Genomic DNA, 16,009 nt, shown 5'->3' on the forward strand with positions numbered 1-16,009 from the left:
ATGTTGAATCAATACCCTGAATCTAGGAAATCTGCTGAACATTTTGAAGGTAGAATGAAGCCTGTAGAATGAAGACGATGAAACTAGGAAATCTGATGAACATTTTGAAGGTAGAATGAAGCCTGTAGAATGAAGACGCTGAATCTAGGAAATCTGATGAACATTTTGAAGGTAGAATGAAGCCTGTAGAATGAAGACGCTGAATCTAGGAAATCTGCTGAACATTTTGAAGGTAGAATGAAGTCTGTAGAATGAAGACACTGAATCTAGGAATAATAATAATTACGATTGAATGGGACTGAACAATTGAATGATTCTGAATTTAGAAGAACTGAAGCTAAATTGAATTAACAAATGAATATTAAGACTTTGAAAAGTTTGGAAATGTTGAATAATGCGCACAAGATGTGAGGTTGCAATAAGCTTGTACCTACAGAAATAGCTCCCTCACACTCAGTTGATTACTTGAGTTGCTACGACATGCTCCACCATGTAAACCTTTGAGTCAAACCATTTGTAATGCCCACGTACCTCTTGGTTAATCAGACATGATACATTTTTTTAGTCACTTCATTTACATTTTATTACATGAAAATATCAAAGCATAAAACTAACATGAAAACAAAGCTCAACTTTGGGTCCCATCAGACTATCACACATTTGTGTGTCTTGCATCATCAGCCTTAGACTCTCCAAGCATTAAAGGAAAAACTCTTTAAAACCCTTATTAGGGGAAAAAGGAGAAACCTTTAGGTAGGCCAAGTCAAAGAGAGATCCCCTACCAGGACGGCTGAGCATGCGACACGTGTGTGTGTGTGTATGTGGTTAGTGGGAGGGTTTTGGGAGTCTCTGGTTCATGAGTGACTCGCCAGTGAGTAGCCAGGTGACAAAGGGCAGTGACTGCCTGGAGTTAACCTGTTCTTGGTCCTGAAGAAGGGGTTAGCTGTCTTTGGGGTTTGCATCGGGAGTTCTGCAGAAAATCCTTTCTTTGCTTTGGAAGTGAGTCCTGTCTCCAGCTGGATGACTGACAGCAACAGTCGTGTCTTTGTTGTGTTGAACTCTCCATTTGCAGAAGAAGTAGACTCTTTCAAAGTAGACTGCTGTAAAGATAGAAAGGAAAATGTTACGATAAAACAACATGAACCAACTGTGCATTTAATCACCAACAGAAGACACGAGTCCAAACGTTAAGAATAAACTCTACTTACAGATATGAGTCGCAGAGTAGAGCTGCTACTGATTCACTTCAGTTGAACTCTCCATGCAGACCCTCAACCCGACACAGGCCAAGTGAGAAAAGAGCAGCAGCAATTAGTCACATACATGGTTTTCACATTATAAGTTCCATCAACTGTTTATGGTGTGCATGCAATTCAATTTATAAATTGTACTTACAAAATGCTCGGGTCCATCTCAAAATGATTGAATGTCGCTTCTGCACTCGGCCTCGCCAGTGTCACTAGGCCCATCCATTCCAGGTCCATCTTCAACCCCTCCCATAGCCTGAAATCACATCCAAATGTGCATGTTTTATTCATCTTACAATGGATAGATGAGGAAAACCGATAACAATCAAACCATTACAGAACCATTATAAGAGTCATACAACATTTATATTAGAAATACATAGTGACGTACATGTCACCATTGCAGAGAACTGTAAAGGACAATGATGACCACTGATTGGTCCCTCTCTGACCTCTCTGTCTGTCAGGCTTGTTGTCTGTCCGGCTTTTTGCGAAGCACACGGTTTGTGGGGGGGGGGTGCCTGGTCCACTGGTGATATTTTTGAGATCCAGGGCCTCCCTCCGGACAGCTGGGAGCCACTCATAACGACAAACTCAAAGACAAAATAATGTTTTAAGTACAGTGAAGTAGCAGTGCTGCAGGAGCGATAACAAATCCTTACAATTCCACGAGTTACAAGGTACTTACCTGCGTTTCCTGAAGCCCTGTAAGAATCTGGGACGTGTAAAATTCTATTTTATGTGATATCAAGGCTGATATTAAAAGGGATCATATTAAAAGCTCAACTTCCTTTAGTTTGCTATGTGTGGATCATTTTAACTTTGCCGCCCAGAACAATATAATATTTATTTTAAACCATTTTTACATTTGTTTGAATTTTTTTTGGACTGTTTTAGGTGAGATTGTCCCTCCATCCCTCCCTCCCTCAGCCAAGCAGATGTTGCAGCTTGGCTGACAGGACAATCCCACCCATTAACTAATTTCAGTATTTTTCGTATGTTTGGTTTGAGTGATATTTTTGTTTGAGTAATATTACGAGAAAAAATGAATGACTTTAGTCTAACTTTAATCTGTTTTATCGCATGAAATCAATTTGCTTATTTCGAGAAAAAATGAATGACTTTAATCTAACTTTAATCTGTTTCATCGCATGAAATCAATTTGCTTTTTTAGATGAGATTGTCCCTCCATCCCTCCCTCCCTCAGCCAGGCAGATGTTGCAGCTTGGCTGACAGGACAATCCCACCCATTAACTAATTTCAGTATTTTTCAAGTGATATTTGGTTTGAGTGATATTTTTGTTTGAGTGATATTTTTGTTTGAGTGATATTTTGAGAAAAAATGAATAACTGTTAACTTTAACTTTAATCTGTTTTATCTCATGAACTCAATTTGCAACGATCAATGCATTTCACAATGCTTTGTTGTTTGACACTTAATTGATATTTATACATTTTCTGATGTTAGTGTCCAGTAAACAGGATTGTGGTAGCTGTAATACGATTGTAGGACACCAGAATGGAGACATCGCTGCGGTCGGGAGATGTAAATGCTGTCCAACAGTGTATTTTTATCCGTGGTAGCAGCGGTGATAAGTTGCGCGTAACCTTTAGCACGAAACAGTTCATAAATCGGCTTGTTTGCACCGGACAACAGATTTTCATTGAAGTCTCCGCACACTATGATTGGGTGATGATCCATGACTTCGAGTGAATCTAAAAGGCTTTGCAAATTTTTTAGAAATAAGTGCACACTGTAGCTCGGAGGCCTGTAGACGGCAGCAATCAGCGCAATGAACGGGGCTTCTAGTTTAATGACGGTAAACTCGATATCTGTAGCGTTCTGTATGTAGCGTTTTTCACTGACTCGGATGTGGTTTCTCACATAAATAGCAACTCCGCCACCATTTTTGTTTGAAATGTGAGGGCAGTTTGTGTAAGAGACATTCCTATTACGGTGAAACAACGTGTAACCTTCCAAGTTGATACTTTCGGAAACAAAAGATCCTTGCAGGTGTGTTTCTGTTAGACAGAGGACGTCTGCGAGACAAAGTTCATGATGACTTTTGATGTCAGCGACGTGAGCCGGTAGTCCTTCGGTGTTATGATGGATGACGGTGAGAACGTCCTGTCGGTTTAATGTCGCCGAGATATGAAATAGAGGCATAATTTGCTGAAGTGAAGCTTCTGTCATGCTCGCAAGACCTGTGTGAACTTCTGGATTGGCATATATTTTTTTCTCATCCAAATCGAGAATATGTAGTCCACTGAGGGAAGTTACTCTGCTGAGAGCCACATAGGCCATGCCGGGTTCAAAGATGTGTTTTAGCGATACTGCTGCTGAGGATTTGGTCATACCTTGAACCTTGTGTATTGTACACGCAAACGCAAGTTTAAGAGGAAACTGTCTGCGAACCACTCCCCTTTGCTTCAGATTCTCTTCGTCTCTCTCAATGTACACAATATTGTCAGCTGCACTTACATTGTTGGGATTTCTCGACACATCCAGTTCTAGACCGAGTTTACTGACATGTGGACCGTCGTCACTGATCACTATTTCCGCAATACACGCAAAAGTTCCGTTGCACAGACCAGACTGAACATTGACGTTTCTGGTAAGCATGACGCGTGCACCAATGGCAAGTTTCAATGAGTCAGCGAGCTCTCGGTTGTTCCCGTGAAAAGGTGTAGCTTGTTTTGCCATTCTTCCAGTTTTGGGATCTTTCTTATAGTCGTGGGCATCTATCTTCATGATGTCCGAGTGAAACAGCGCTAGCGTTGTTGAATTATGGGCATCAACCTGTTTGTTTGTGGCAAAAATATGCAGTATGTCTTTTGGACAGAGTGCTGGAATCGTGACAGCCTGTGAGAGCAAAGCTTTGTCCTGTCCTGACAATACATCATCTTTCTCTTTGACGCGGATGCGGTTTAGCGTCTCGGCAAAAGCGACATCGTCTTTCTGGCGCATGATCTCCGTCAATGTGATTATCTGAAATTGGTCACGCCAGAGGTCGATTCGAGTGGGATCGTACACGCACAGCGGTTTCGACTGTCTGACCGGGGGAAGTTGATAAAAATCTCCGACGGCGAGAACTGACATTCCACCAAAAGGTCTTTGATTTCCCTTAATTTGTTTCAATCGCATGTCTACGTAGGCAAACAGATACTTTGAGACCATAGATACTTCATCAATGACTAGTATCTCAGCATTTGAAAGATCTGCCCTGACTTCGTCTAGTTTATTGCCAAGGCCTTGGAAAGGAGGCTTTAAATTTCTCGGTAGCTTGAAGAGACTATGCAATGTCACGCCGGATATGTTGAACGCCGCAGTACCAGTGAAAGCCGTGAGGAGTACGGAAGGTTTGGAAATGTCGGCTTCTTCTGCGTTACGGGGAAGTCGAGACAATATTTTGGATCCTTCTGCGTGGATGCATTTGATAAGGTGGGACTTGCCTGTTCCTGCACCGCCATTGATATAATAGAAGAACCGTTCTTCATTTGAACCACAGACACGCTTTATGCACCAGTCTCTGACGGCATAGAAAACAGACGCCTGCTTTTGGTTTAAGCTTCGATACATTTCTTTCAACACTGTCGGATCCATCTCAGGGGCTTCACTCATGATGGCACCTTCTGGTCTATTTTCTGACCTAAGGTTGTAGTCTGGCACATTCTCTTGGACGTTATCCTCATCGGCTGGTCTCGCGTCAAGTTCTTCAATGCACTCTAACCTTTGCAGTTCACATTCAGGAGCCAGATTACACCATTCGTTTCTTATGCAACCATTCTGTTCGTACTCTGCGATGGCACTATCGATGTCTTCCCTGTGTTTCTCATATTTCTCTCGGTTTCGTTTCACAATGTCAGACACTAGCTCGGCGTACTGTGAACCAGGTAGCTGAACGCCTGCATGGTCATGGAAGGACTTGTAAGTGGGGAAGTTTATGGACTTGAGCTGTGTCTCTGAGCGATAAGGCAGGTAAAGCTTTAGCAATGTGCCGTGAAATTGCTCAGGTTTCTTTTCCTGCGAGACATGGTAATACTTGATGACAGCGGGCTTATCCTTTGTTCTCTTCTGAACGAATCCCATTTCATTGAGCAGGGGAATAGCTTTTGCACCTTGGGCCTGTTTGCCATAGACAATTCTACAAGTGGCAGCGAAATCAGCCAAACACATTGACTCAAACTCTGGCGATTCTGGTCTCGATTTGTACTTGTCGGGTAAGCCTGTCATCCACACATTAACCGAGTCTGGTGTTTTGTTCTCTAGGTGCGACATGGGATAACTCATTTTCAGCGGGTTGTCATCGGTCTGTACAAATATCACGCTGCGGGAACACCGTTTCATGTTCAGACTACATGCACGAGCGACGCACTCTTGAGCACTGACCTCTCTTTTTTTGGAGTACGCCTGCATCACTTGTTTCATCTCGTCACTTTCATTGAGATTTTCATGATTTGAGTTCTCAATCATTGTCTTAAGGTATTCGCTTAAACCGTGCTCGGCCTTGCTGATGTAGCTGCAGATATAGGCAATGCAAGAGTACGGGTTTAGAATATACTGTATATCCATGTTTGCGTCCCACGCTAAGAGCAGTGTTGGATTATAGCCGTTTACGTAAGCTTCTTTGGGATCACGCTTTAGTACCACCTCACTTTTTTTTGCCTTAACACGGAGACAATCCTGGTATTGGTCAACTGTAAGATCGCACAAGGACAATATCTGCTCTAAACTCAGAGATTCGCTCTCGGGATTGTTAAGCAACCGGTTTAGTGCTGTGAGCTTTCTTGTCGCCACCGACGTTCTTTCATCTTCACCGTCACATTCTTCAGATCTTACTATCATCGTCTCGGGGGAAGGTAATTTCGGAAATCCAAAACGGCAGTTGGCACCGAGATATTTAATACACGTCTTTGAGTGTGTCTTGCTGTGCATTTGAACCCCGCTAACTTTTTTGTGAAGTTCAGGTTGCGTGTTTGGATCAGGCATCTCGGCGGTGATGTATTTGGAAATGAAATCGCAAACCGTCTTATCCGAGTCCTCCTCAAACACTGGCGCTCCTTCTATCCAAATGAGACAATGTATGTGAGGGGAACCTCTGTGCTGAAATTCTAAACGGTAAAAGTAATCAACGACTTTGCCGATGGGTTGTGCAGGTGACATGATCAAATCTCTGAACAGCGCTTCAACGCGTTTGTCAAACATGCGCATCGTTGTCACAGGATTACTTCGCAAAATATCGCATTTGGACGACCAGTCGAGCTCATCGAAATTCACTTGTTCGCCTTGTTGAGTTTTAATAGCGGTAATTATTTCTTTCCAGCGCATTTCGGCTGCAGAAAATGTACAAAAGAAAGTCGGCGTTCCACATTGCCTTATCATCGCAAACAAGTCTTTGGTAGTTTGTTGCCAGTAGGCGGGGCTGCCTCGCAAAACTTTCATGAATCGAATTGCGTCTTTGTTACGTACCAGTTTTTCAACCTCGTGTTTGTCTTGCAACATTGCATTGTTTATTTTGCGACCGTCGCGGGTATATGGTTTTCCTTTGCGCAATTGTATTGACATGCTGGAGGTGGCCTGATATATTTCTTGTACAAACTGTGCAAAGAACAAATAGTTTGTATCTCTTGCAAAACGGTCGTCGATGCAGCTCAGTCTACTTTTGAAATAACTGCAGGGAGTTAATTTCTTCGGACGCTCTTCATCGATTGTGTTTTTGCTCGTCGGAAACTGAACGGGGAAAGCCATCGCCTCAAGGTTAGGAGTTTTGAAAAAGCTTACTGGTTTGTTTCCTTCAGCGGGCGCAACCGAATATATTCCTTCGCTAAAGCTCAAAATTTCCTCTGAAATGTCAGTTGGCTGCAGACATGACTCGAGAGCAATGCCGCCATTAGGTTCATCACCCTCCTGTTGATTGCTGTTTGACTGCTGACTTAATTCAATTGAATCAATAGCCTGTTCATTGTTTTCAGGTTCTGCCTCGCAAAGTGCACCGTTCTCAAAGCTGTCGATTTCCATCATATCTTCAGCATTAAAATTTGTGTCATCTATGTTTTCAGTGTCTTCGTCCTCATCTAGAGTTGGATCGCATAATTCAGCCTCATCTCTGATGGTTATGTCGTTGTACTGTGGATGGACCTCTTTAAGCTTAAGCAAAGCCCTCACTAGTTTAGTCCAGGTTACAGTTTGGAATAGCTGATGACCTTTATAACACAAACGTCTCTTTAGCTTCACTCTCAAGACTTGAGATTCACTTCTAAGTCTGGGCAAGGCATTGACTGTTTCCTGCACTTCTGATGGGACGCATATTACATTGCCATGAATGGCTCGTTGTTGACCTTTGGGAAGCGGGATTATTTTGGCAAACGTGATGTATTTGCTAATGAGATGTCTCTCCAATATGTTTAAGTCACACAGTTCAGGTGGAATATCTGCGAGCTGTAAATTATTTGCGATGGCGAGTTGTGGCATGCGGCCATTTTTAAGATGTTCGTGACAACAGTGACAGATCCACTCTCTCTTTCTCTCATTTGGTACATTGCACTGCTCTGGATTTTCACAAGAATCGTTACAAACGTGAACAAACTTCCCTGTAAGGCAGGTTTCAACAACATCTGTGTTCTGAGTATACTTTGACCTATCGCAGTATCGCACTTGATTTGCAAACAACGCACGGTGGCAAACTGTACACGCAAAGGTCGGCCCATTTTTGATGTTGGATCGAAAAACCTCAATAGCATCCCTGATCACATTGTTATCCATTTGGTTCGGCCGACTGTCATCCACTTGGTTGGGTCTTCTGATTACGTTTCTGTACTTTTGTCTTATTTTCATTGCACAATACATGTTGTAAGTCATGCCAAACGAATGGTTGTTACTGTATTTATCGCGCATGCGTCGTCTCATCGTTTCTTTCTGTTTGGATCTGAATGCAGGGTCGTTTGCATAACGATTGGTAATATAAGACTTTCGGGTTTGCCTGAAATGAGCATTTAAGCGATAGCGGGTGTTGGTGTATGACCTCTGCCTCTGATTAAAGCTTTTGTCTTGCCTGTAACGGTTTCTGATATATGACCTCCGCCTCTGGTTAAAGCTTTTGTCTTGCCAGTAACGGTTTCTGATATTTGACCTCTGCCTCTGGTTAAAGCTTTTGTCTTGCCTGTAACGGTTTCTTATATATGACCTCTGCCTCTGCTTATAGTTAGAGTCTCTTTGATAGCGAGTGGCTATGTAAGACATCTTTTTTTTTCTGTAACTGTTGGTTTCACAGGATCTCTTTTTGTCAACATATTTATCTTTAGCATACCTTTCCCTCTCTTTTCTATATTTTTTTTGTTTTGCAGTTTCAACATTTTTGCTATGTTTAGCTTTCGTCACCTCAGAAGCCTTTAATCTTTTTTCGAACTTTACCCTTTTTCCTTTTGAATATTTTGATAGATTTGGCATCTGTTGGGGTTTGTCAGATGTATCGCATTCCACCGTAACTTCACCGCTACAAACGTGCATGAGTTCAATTGCGTCTGATATTTCATCACAGGGAGTGCACTCAGCAGTATCTGCATTAGAGTCTACATTTGCCAAAACTCCATCCAAAGAGAATTCATCCTCACTGTTAAAAAGCACAGGAACGAGCTCATATGGTGCATAAGGGCTGGAGCCTAACATAGTAAAGCTTGCGATCAACTTTTTTACCAGGTCATTTAAATGCGTGAAAGTCAACATGACAGCTGTGCCGGGTACATCTGGGCCAGAGGGAAATCCATCAGGTCGTCTAGAGTGTGGGTCAAAATAGCCATACCTTCCATGCCGGTCTCGGAAAACAGCGATGCACTGAGAGGTCATTACCAGCAGAGCGGAGTTCACGTCAGAGGTCAAGCACTGAAGTCTCGCTGCAAGGTTGAGGTATTCGCCTACTTCAGGAGAAGATACAAACGTTCCATACATTGAGTTACACTTTGTCAGCACATGCTGCTGTCTTTGGCCAAAAACAATCTCAGGGAGTTCCTGTATATTCAAGTGTCCATGCACCATTGTTCCATCGACACATAACTGTCCCAGTGTAAGGGCATACATTGCATGGCCGCGATCCAAAATCTGATCAAGGTCTGCGCTTTGCAGGTGATGTAACTCGTGCAGGAAAGCTAGAAATGTCACAGAGTTACAGGTGCACTGACTGTTTTTTGAATCAATATATCTATGATGGCTCTGACTGTAGGATGCTAACACACATGTCACATTAGCATGAGAATGGTCAGGAAAATGTACTTCTCTGTTGCTGTCAGGATCACAATTCTGCACATGTTCAGCTTGTGTTTTGAGCGGAAACTCACCAGACTTACTCCACCTTACTTTAGCCGCTTGGGATCTTTTGCTTTTCTTTGGCATCTCTTCAGCGTGAACTACAGGGAGTGTGACAGTAGGTACAGAGTGTGACAATAGGTACAGGAGGAGATTTCTCAAAACAAACCAGTTTGTAGTGAGATGGTACTTTCTATTTCAAAAAGAAAGATTTTTTTTTTTTTTCAAGTTTCTGGGTTTTTTTCAATGGCTCTGGGTTTTTCATTGGCTCAGGGTTTTTCAAGTTCGTTTTTTTTGTTCATTTCAAGTACTTTAGAAATGAGAATGCCGTAATGATAGCGGTAAATAAGGTAGAGAGAAATAGGGTAGAGACAGGTAGAGGATAGGCAAGCCGTTTTACTGAGCGGTCTCAAAAAAGAGACATCAAAAACGCCATAAGAGGAGATGGGGTTTGGGGGTAGCGAGAAAGATGGGGTAGGGGGGTTTGGATGGTAAAAAAACAGCAGGCTGCAGGGCCAATAGACGTCTTCTTTGTTCATGTACAGTGTTTAAACCGGAAAGAAAAGAAAACAAACATTAACTTAATTAAATTAATTGCATGAATCTGCTCAGCATGTCTCTGTCAACATTGGCTGGTATACACAGTACTTAGTTATAATGATAAAAGGCAGACATACACACAAGAAAAGAATCTGTTAACTAATGTCAGTTACAAACACTGCCCAGTATATAATAGAAGGACTGCAATACAAATGGTTCCTCTGTGCTTAATATTAGCCTATATTAATGAGCCCCAGATAATTATATATTATTAGGCTATTAATATATAAGAGAGAGAGAGAGAGAGAGAGAGAGAGAGAGAGAGAGAGAGAGAGAGAGAGAGAGAGAGAGAGAGAGAGAGAGAGAGAGAGAGAGAGAGAGAGAGAGAGAGAGAGAGAGAGAGAGAGAGAGAGAGAGAGAGAGAGAGAGAGAGAGAGAGAGAGAGAGAGAGAGAGAGAGAGAGAGAGAGAGAGAGAGAGAACCATAACTTGCTCAATTTTCAACCGATTTACAAACGGTTTGCAGTGTCATTCAAGTATGCAGGGTCATTAACAAATACAATGTGTCATAACTACATCTCTGGCGTTTATAAAAATGTAGCAAGTTATGGTTATTTAAAAAGTGTACCACTTCCAACCCAATGTTATGGGTGAGCAGCTGACTGTGGTAAGCTGGCCAGCAGTGGTGACGTTCGAGACATCTAGTGTTCTAATGTATCTATGGGTCTATTCACCTTATACTCGCCTTAATGTTGACTAAAGGCTAACACTGCTAGTTATAAACATAGCCAGACACAGGCATCTGAGTAACGGAGTTCCGATTTGCTTTTACTCACCAATCAAACCGAAGCAACGAGTTCTCTGGATGGTCTCTAGAAGATGAAAAAACATATTAGACTAGGTTTATCTTTTCTTTTAAATTGAACATATAAACGACATGAAACTACTAGAAAGAGAGAAAGAGTTAAACACACACACACACACACACACACACACACACACACACACACGCGCGAGCGCGTACGAGGCTGAATACATGGCGTATGCCGTGTTTTCCCGCCGATGTGTTTTCCCGCCAATGTGGTAGGGTTTACAATGTGGTATGCTTACGCTGTTGAGAGATTAATTAAATGGCCTATATAACTTGACTACCAACAATTATTGAAGTTTAACATTTTGTTTAACAACTTACCGCTTGAATTTCAGGTTGTAGGCCTACTTTTTTCTCAGTGGCATTTTTACGTTCGCTCGCGCTTCAATCTTGTTCTCGTTTAAGAACAAAGGCGGTTGCATTCAGTTTATTGCTGCGTTATCGTCGTCATCTTCTAGAAGAAACGTCTTCTTTAAGATTTGAGACCAATGTTATTTGAGACAAGTCTTATAGATTTGCCTAACGTGTAGCCAAAGCGGCCAGTAAAAGGGACTTAGCGTATATTTGGGACTCTGCTTTCCATTGAACGGGTTACGGTAACTAATGTGACGCAGTGACTGCGCAAACTTTGGCTAACCGCTTTTATTTTCGAATGTTCTGCCGCTGTTCACAACATTTAATTCGCCAATATCATTTTCGTTTGGTTTTAATATATCAATTAAATACTTTCCAGTGTTTTTAAAGAAGATAATCGAAATAAACTGTATAAAGACAGGTTCATATAATTATATGTGACTTACCCGACTGTCTTCATCTGTGGAATGACGCTCGTGTCGTCTGGGCTGGTATTTAAAGGCTGTCACGCCACGAGCCGCTGTATCGCGTGCTCATTCAGATCAACGCTGACATGATAATAACGTAGCCTATAGGCCTATATATCGTTCTGAACAGGTAGGTTGGTTGTATGTCTGACACAATCTGTCAGTCGCCTTTTAAAACGACAATAATCGAGCAGTGTAGCCTTCTTGAATGTATGAGTAACAGAGTTATATGTTTAATTGTATGCGTATTTGACATGTACAAAAAGACTGGTTGCATCAAATGCTGCTTTGAGAGTCTTCATGAACTTCTGACATATCTCTCGACTTGTACCTAGAATTTGAATATATATTTCTCTCAGTAATAATTGATTGTTACCAGGACTGTAGTGGAGGGTCAAACGCACGTAAACACCGTTTACGCACCTCTGGAATTAAGGAAATAGCGTTTACGCACCTCTAAATAGCGTTTACGAACCTCAAAGTTCCCTGTGCCTTGTATTCTGCCGTTGGAATAATCGGAAATAAATTTGGTATCATTTTAAAACACCTAAAACAAAGTTTCATATAGTTGAACAAATTAACGCTGTAATCTGAATCATTTTCATCTGCGCTGTTATAGGCCTATGCTATTATGGTCTGTGACCCTCCAAGCAGTGCCTTGCGGCTGCGGCGGCAACACCAATCCGGATCCAGGAAAATATATAAACAGGAAGTATGTAAACACATGGCCCTACGCGTTGTGGATTATCATGCCTGCCTACCTGTCATTAATTAGCCATGGATGTCAGGCGATTTTTTTAAGAGACCTTCGAGTGCTCCCACTCTCCAACAGATTCCCGAAAAAGGCCTCAAGTACAAAGTAAGACTGAAGAGGATCAATTCATATGAGTTGTTTTTGTGATTTATAAATCAATTTTTCTTACGGGAGCTTTTCCATTCATCCTGGAACGTGCATCTTTTCAGGGAATTTGTACAATAAATCCATAACAAATACCGAATATCGATTGTCTTATGTGTCCATTTTATATCCATCATAATGGACACCTCGTCGGGCATTATCCCTTACATAACGCCTTCTTCATTTACAGTCTGCCGGCTAATGGTAGTAGTGGTAGGAGGAGCAGTATAAATGTTGAATAGCTTTATTCAAGTGAGGGATTGGAAAGGAGTTCCAAATGTTAAAATCGGATTGCAGTGTGTGTGTGTGTGTGTGTGTGTGTGTGTGTGTGTGTGTGTGTGTGTGTGTGTGTGTGTGTGTGTGTGTGTGTGTGTGTGTGTGTGTGTGTGTGTGTGTGTGTGTGTGTGTGTTTCACCCGGCCGATGTTATCTGTGTGTGTGTGTGTGTGTGTGTGTGTGTGTGTGTGTGTGTGTGTGTGTGTGTGTGTGTGTGTGTGTGTGTGTGTGTGTGTGTGTGTGCCCAAGCCGGCGTGCGTGTGTGTGTGTGTGTGTGCGTGTGTTTCACCCGGCCGATGTTATCTTTGTGTGTGTGTGTGTGTGTGTGTGTGTGTGTGTGTGTGTGTGTGTGTGTGTGTGTGTGTGTGTGTGTGTGTGTGTGTGTGTGTGTGTGTGTGTGTGTGTGTGTGTGTGTTTAAGGGAGTCTGCCTGAATGTCAACGGAAATCAATGAAACCAACTGAAAACTAATCCGGTGTCAAACTAAAACTGTGATTCTGGAAAAAGTTTAAAAGCTTTCGAAATTTCATTTAGATATTATTGAAGATACAAATGTCTACATTTGTTTAATTGTTTCAGCGATGGTAAACGGCTGAAAAATGATTTAGTTACAATGTCTTTAGTAATTTAAGTGTCAGAATGGGCAGACTGCCTCAATGGGACAAACTGTAGAATATGACGGTTTGAGACTAAAACTGTGAATCTGAAAAAACTATAAATGGTATCGAAATTCTGTTTCAATATTATAGAAGATACAAATATTTAGATCGGTTTAATTCCTTGAATGATGGTAAACGGTTGAAATTTGACCAAGTTATGAAGGTTTGAATGTTGGAAGGGTTGAATCGGATCAAGGATGAATCAGCGTTTTTTTAATTTTGAATGGGAGTGAATGGGGGAATTTTCGGTGAATAACGTTGAATATCTCGGGAATTATGAATAATATCAATAAGAAAAATAATAGCACAATAGTACTAATGGAGCTGAACGTTTTAATGTTTGAATGATGTTTCTACATTGAAGTACGTTGAAGGAGTCGCGTTGCCAAAAAGTGGCAGAATATTTATAATAAAAATAAAAATAAAACTGTGAATCTGAGGAAACTATAAATGATATCGAAATTATGTTTGAATATTATTGAAGAGACAAATGTGTTAATCTGTTTAATTCTTTGAATGATGGTAAACGGTTGAAATTTGACCCAGTTATGAAGGTTTGAATGTTGGAAGGGTTGAATCGGATCAAGGACGAATCAGCCTCATTTGAATATCGAATGTTAGAGACCACTGATTGGTCAACGAGCTGTTGCCATGGCAAACGGTTAGAGTGAGAGCAACTGAAAACGAATCCGGAATTAAAACTAAAACTGTGAATCTGAAAAGACTATAAATGATATCGAAATTCTGTTTGAATATTATTGAAGATACAAATGTGTAGATCTGTTTAATTCTTTGAATGATTCTAAACGGTTGAAATTTGACCAAGTTATGAACGTTTGAATGTTGGAAGTGTTGAATCGGATGAAGGGTGAATCAGCGTTTTTTTTAATTTTTAATGGGAGTGAATGGGGGAATTTTCGGTGAATAAAGTTGAATATCTCGGGAATTATGAAGAATATCAATAAGAAAAGTAATAGCGCTCGATTCCTAATGGAGCTGAACGTTTTAAGGTTTGAATGAAGTTTCTACGTTGAAGTATGGCGAAGGAGTCGCACTCCAAAATAACGGCGGAATAATAAAAATAACTAGAATTGCAATCCCTGAAGGTATTGCGGTGTGAATGCTAACGCTGAAATGCTCCGCTCTACTGCTGAAGCTGCACGTTGAAGAATCGTTACAATGAATCTAGGACATCTGCTGAACATTTTGAATGTAGAATGAAGTCTGTAGAATGAACTATGAATGAGTTGAATGGTTTTGAAGTCATACTGCTAAAGTCTGCTGACGCTGAAATGCTCCGCTCTACTGCTGAAGCTGCATGTTGAATCAATACCCTGAATCTATGAAATCTGCTGAACATTTTGAAGGTAGGATGAAGCCTGTAGAATGAAGACGCTGAATCTAGGAAGTCTGAGGAACATTTTGAAGGTAGAATGAAGTCTGTAGAATGAACTATGAATGAGTTGAATGCTAAAGTCTGCTGACGCTGAAATGCTCCGCTCTACTGCTGAAGCTGCATGTTGAATCAATACCCTGAATCTAGGAAATCTGCTGAACATTTTGAAGGTAGAATGAAGCCTGTAGAATGAAGACGCTGAATCTAGGAAATCTGCTGAACATTTTGAAGGTAGAATGAAGTCTGTAGAATGAATTATGAATGAGTTGAATGGTTTTGAAGTCCTACTGCTGAAGTCTGCTGACGCTGAAATGCTCCGCTCTACTGCTGAAGCTGAATGTTGAATCAATACCCTGAATCTAGGAAATCTGCTGAACATTTTGAAGGTAGAATGAAGCCTGTAGAATGAAGACGCTGAATCTAGGAAGTCTGATGAACATTTTGAAGGTAGAATGATGTCTGTAGAATGAAGACACTGAATCTAGGAAATCTGATGAACATTTTGAAGGTAGAATGAAGCTTGTAGAATGAAGACGCTGAATCTAGGAAATCTGATGAACATTTCGAAGGTAGAATGAAGCCTGTAGAATGAAGATGCTGAATCTAGGAAATCTGCTGAACATTTTGAAGGTAGAATGAAGCCTGTAGAATGAAGACGCTGAATCTAGGAAATATAATAGCAAGATGGTACTAATGCAGTTGAACGTTTTAATGTTTGAATGCTAACATCAGCGCTAACGCTAAGGTCAACTCAAATGTCAGCGCTAACGCTAACGTCAGCGCTTATGGTGACGTCAATCCTAACTTTAGCGCTAACGCTAACGTCAATGCTAATTCAGCGCTAATGCTAACGCTAACGTCAACGCTAACTTCAGTGCTAATGCTACCGTCAGGGATTACGTCAACTCCAACGTTAGCGCTAATGCTAACGTCAATGCTAATTCAGCGCTAATGCTAACGTCAGGGCTAACGGTAACGTCAACTCTAACGGTAACGTCAATGCTA

At 41.3% G+C, this 16,009-nt stretch overlaps 2 protein-coding genes across 4 annotated transcripts in view; one reads left to right on the forward strand and one right to left on the reverse strand.

The window, feature by feature from the left end:
- The window catches only part of atp13a3 (ATPase 13A3), a 116,015-nt gene that overhangs the window by 10,637 nt on the left and 89,369 nt on the right, over nt 1-16,009 (forward strand). The window lies entirely within an intron of this gene.
- Nucleotides 557-8,523, reverse strand: LOC115555924 (uncharacterized). Its single transcript, XM_030372972.1, has 4 exons — nt 1,700-8,523; nt 1,396-1,503; nt 1,209-1,270; nt 557-1,100 (listed from the first exon to the last, which is right to left on the reverse strand). Exon 1 carries the CDS (start codon nt 8,485-8,487, stop codon nt 2,695-2,697), a length of 5,793 nt encoding a protein of 1,930 aa, XP_030228832.1. The 5' UTR covers nt 8,488-8,523; the 3' UTR covers nt 557-1,100; nt 1,209-1,270; nt 1,396-1,503; nt 1,700-2,694.

Source organism: Gadus morhua, chromosome 12 (assembly GCF_902167405.1).
Source record: "Gadus morhua chromosome 12, gadMor3.0, whole genome shotgun sequence".
Lineage (NCBI taxonomy): Eukaryota > Metazoa > Chordata > Actinopteri > Gadiformes > Gadidae > Gadus > Gadus morhua.

Excerpts from the sequence above, each read along its gene's own strand:
- LOC115555924 (XM_030372972.1), bottom strand. The coding sequence starts at position 8,487 with ATGTCTTACATAGCCACTCGCTATCAAAGAGACTCTAACTATAAGCAG.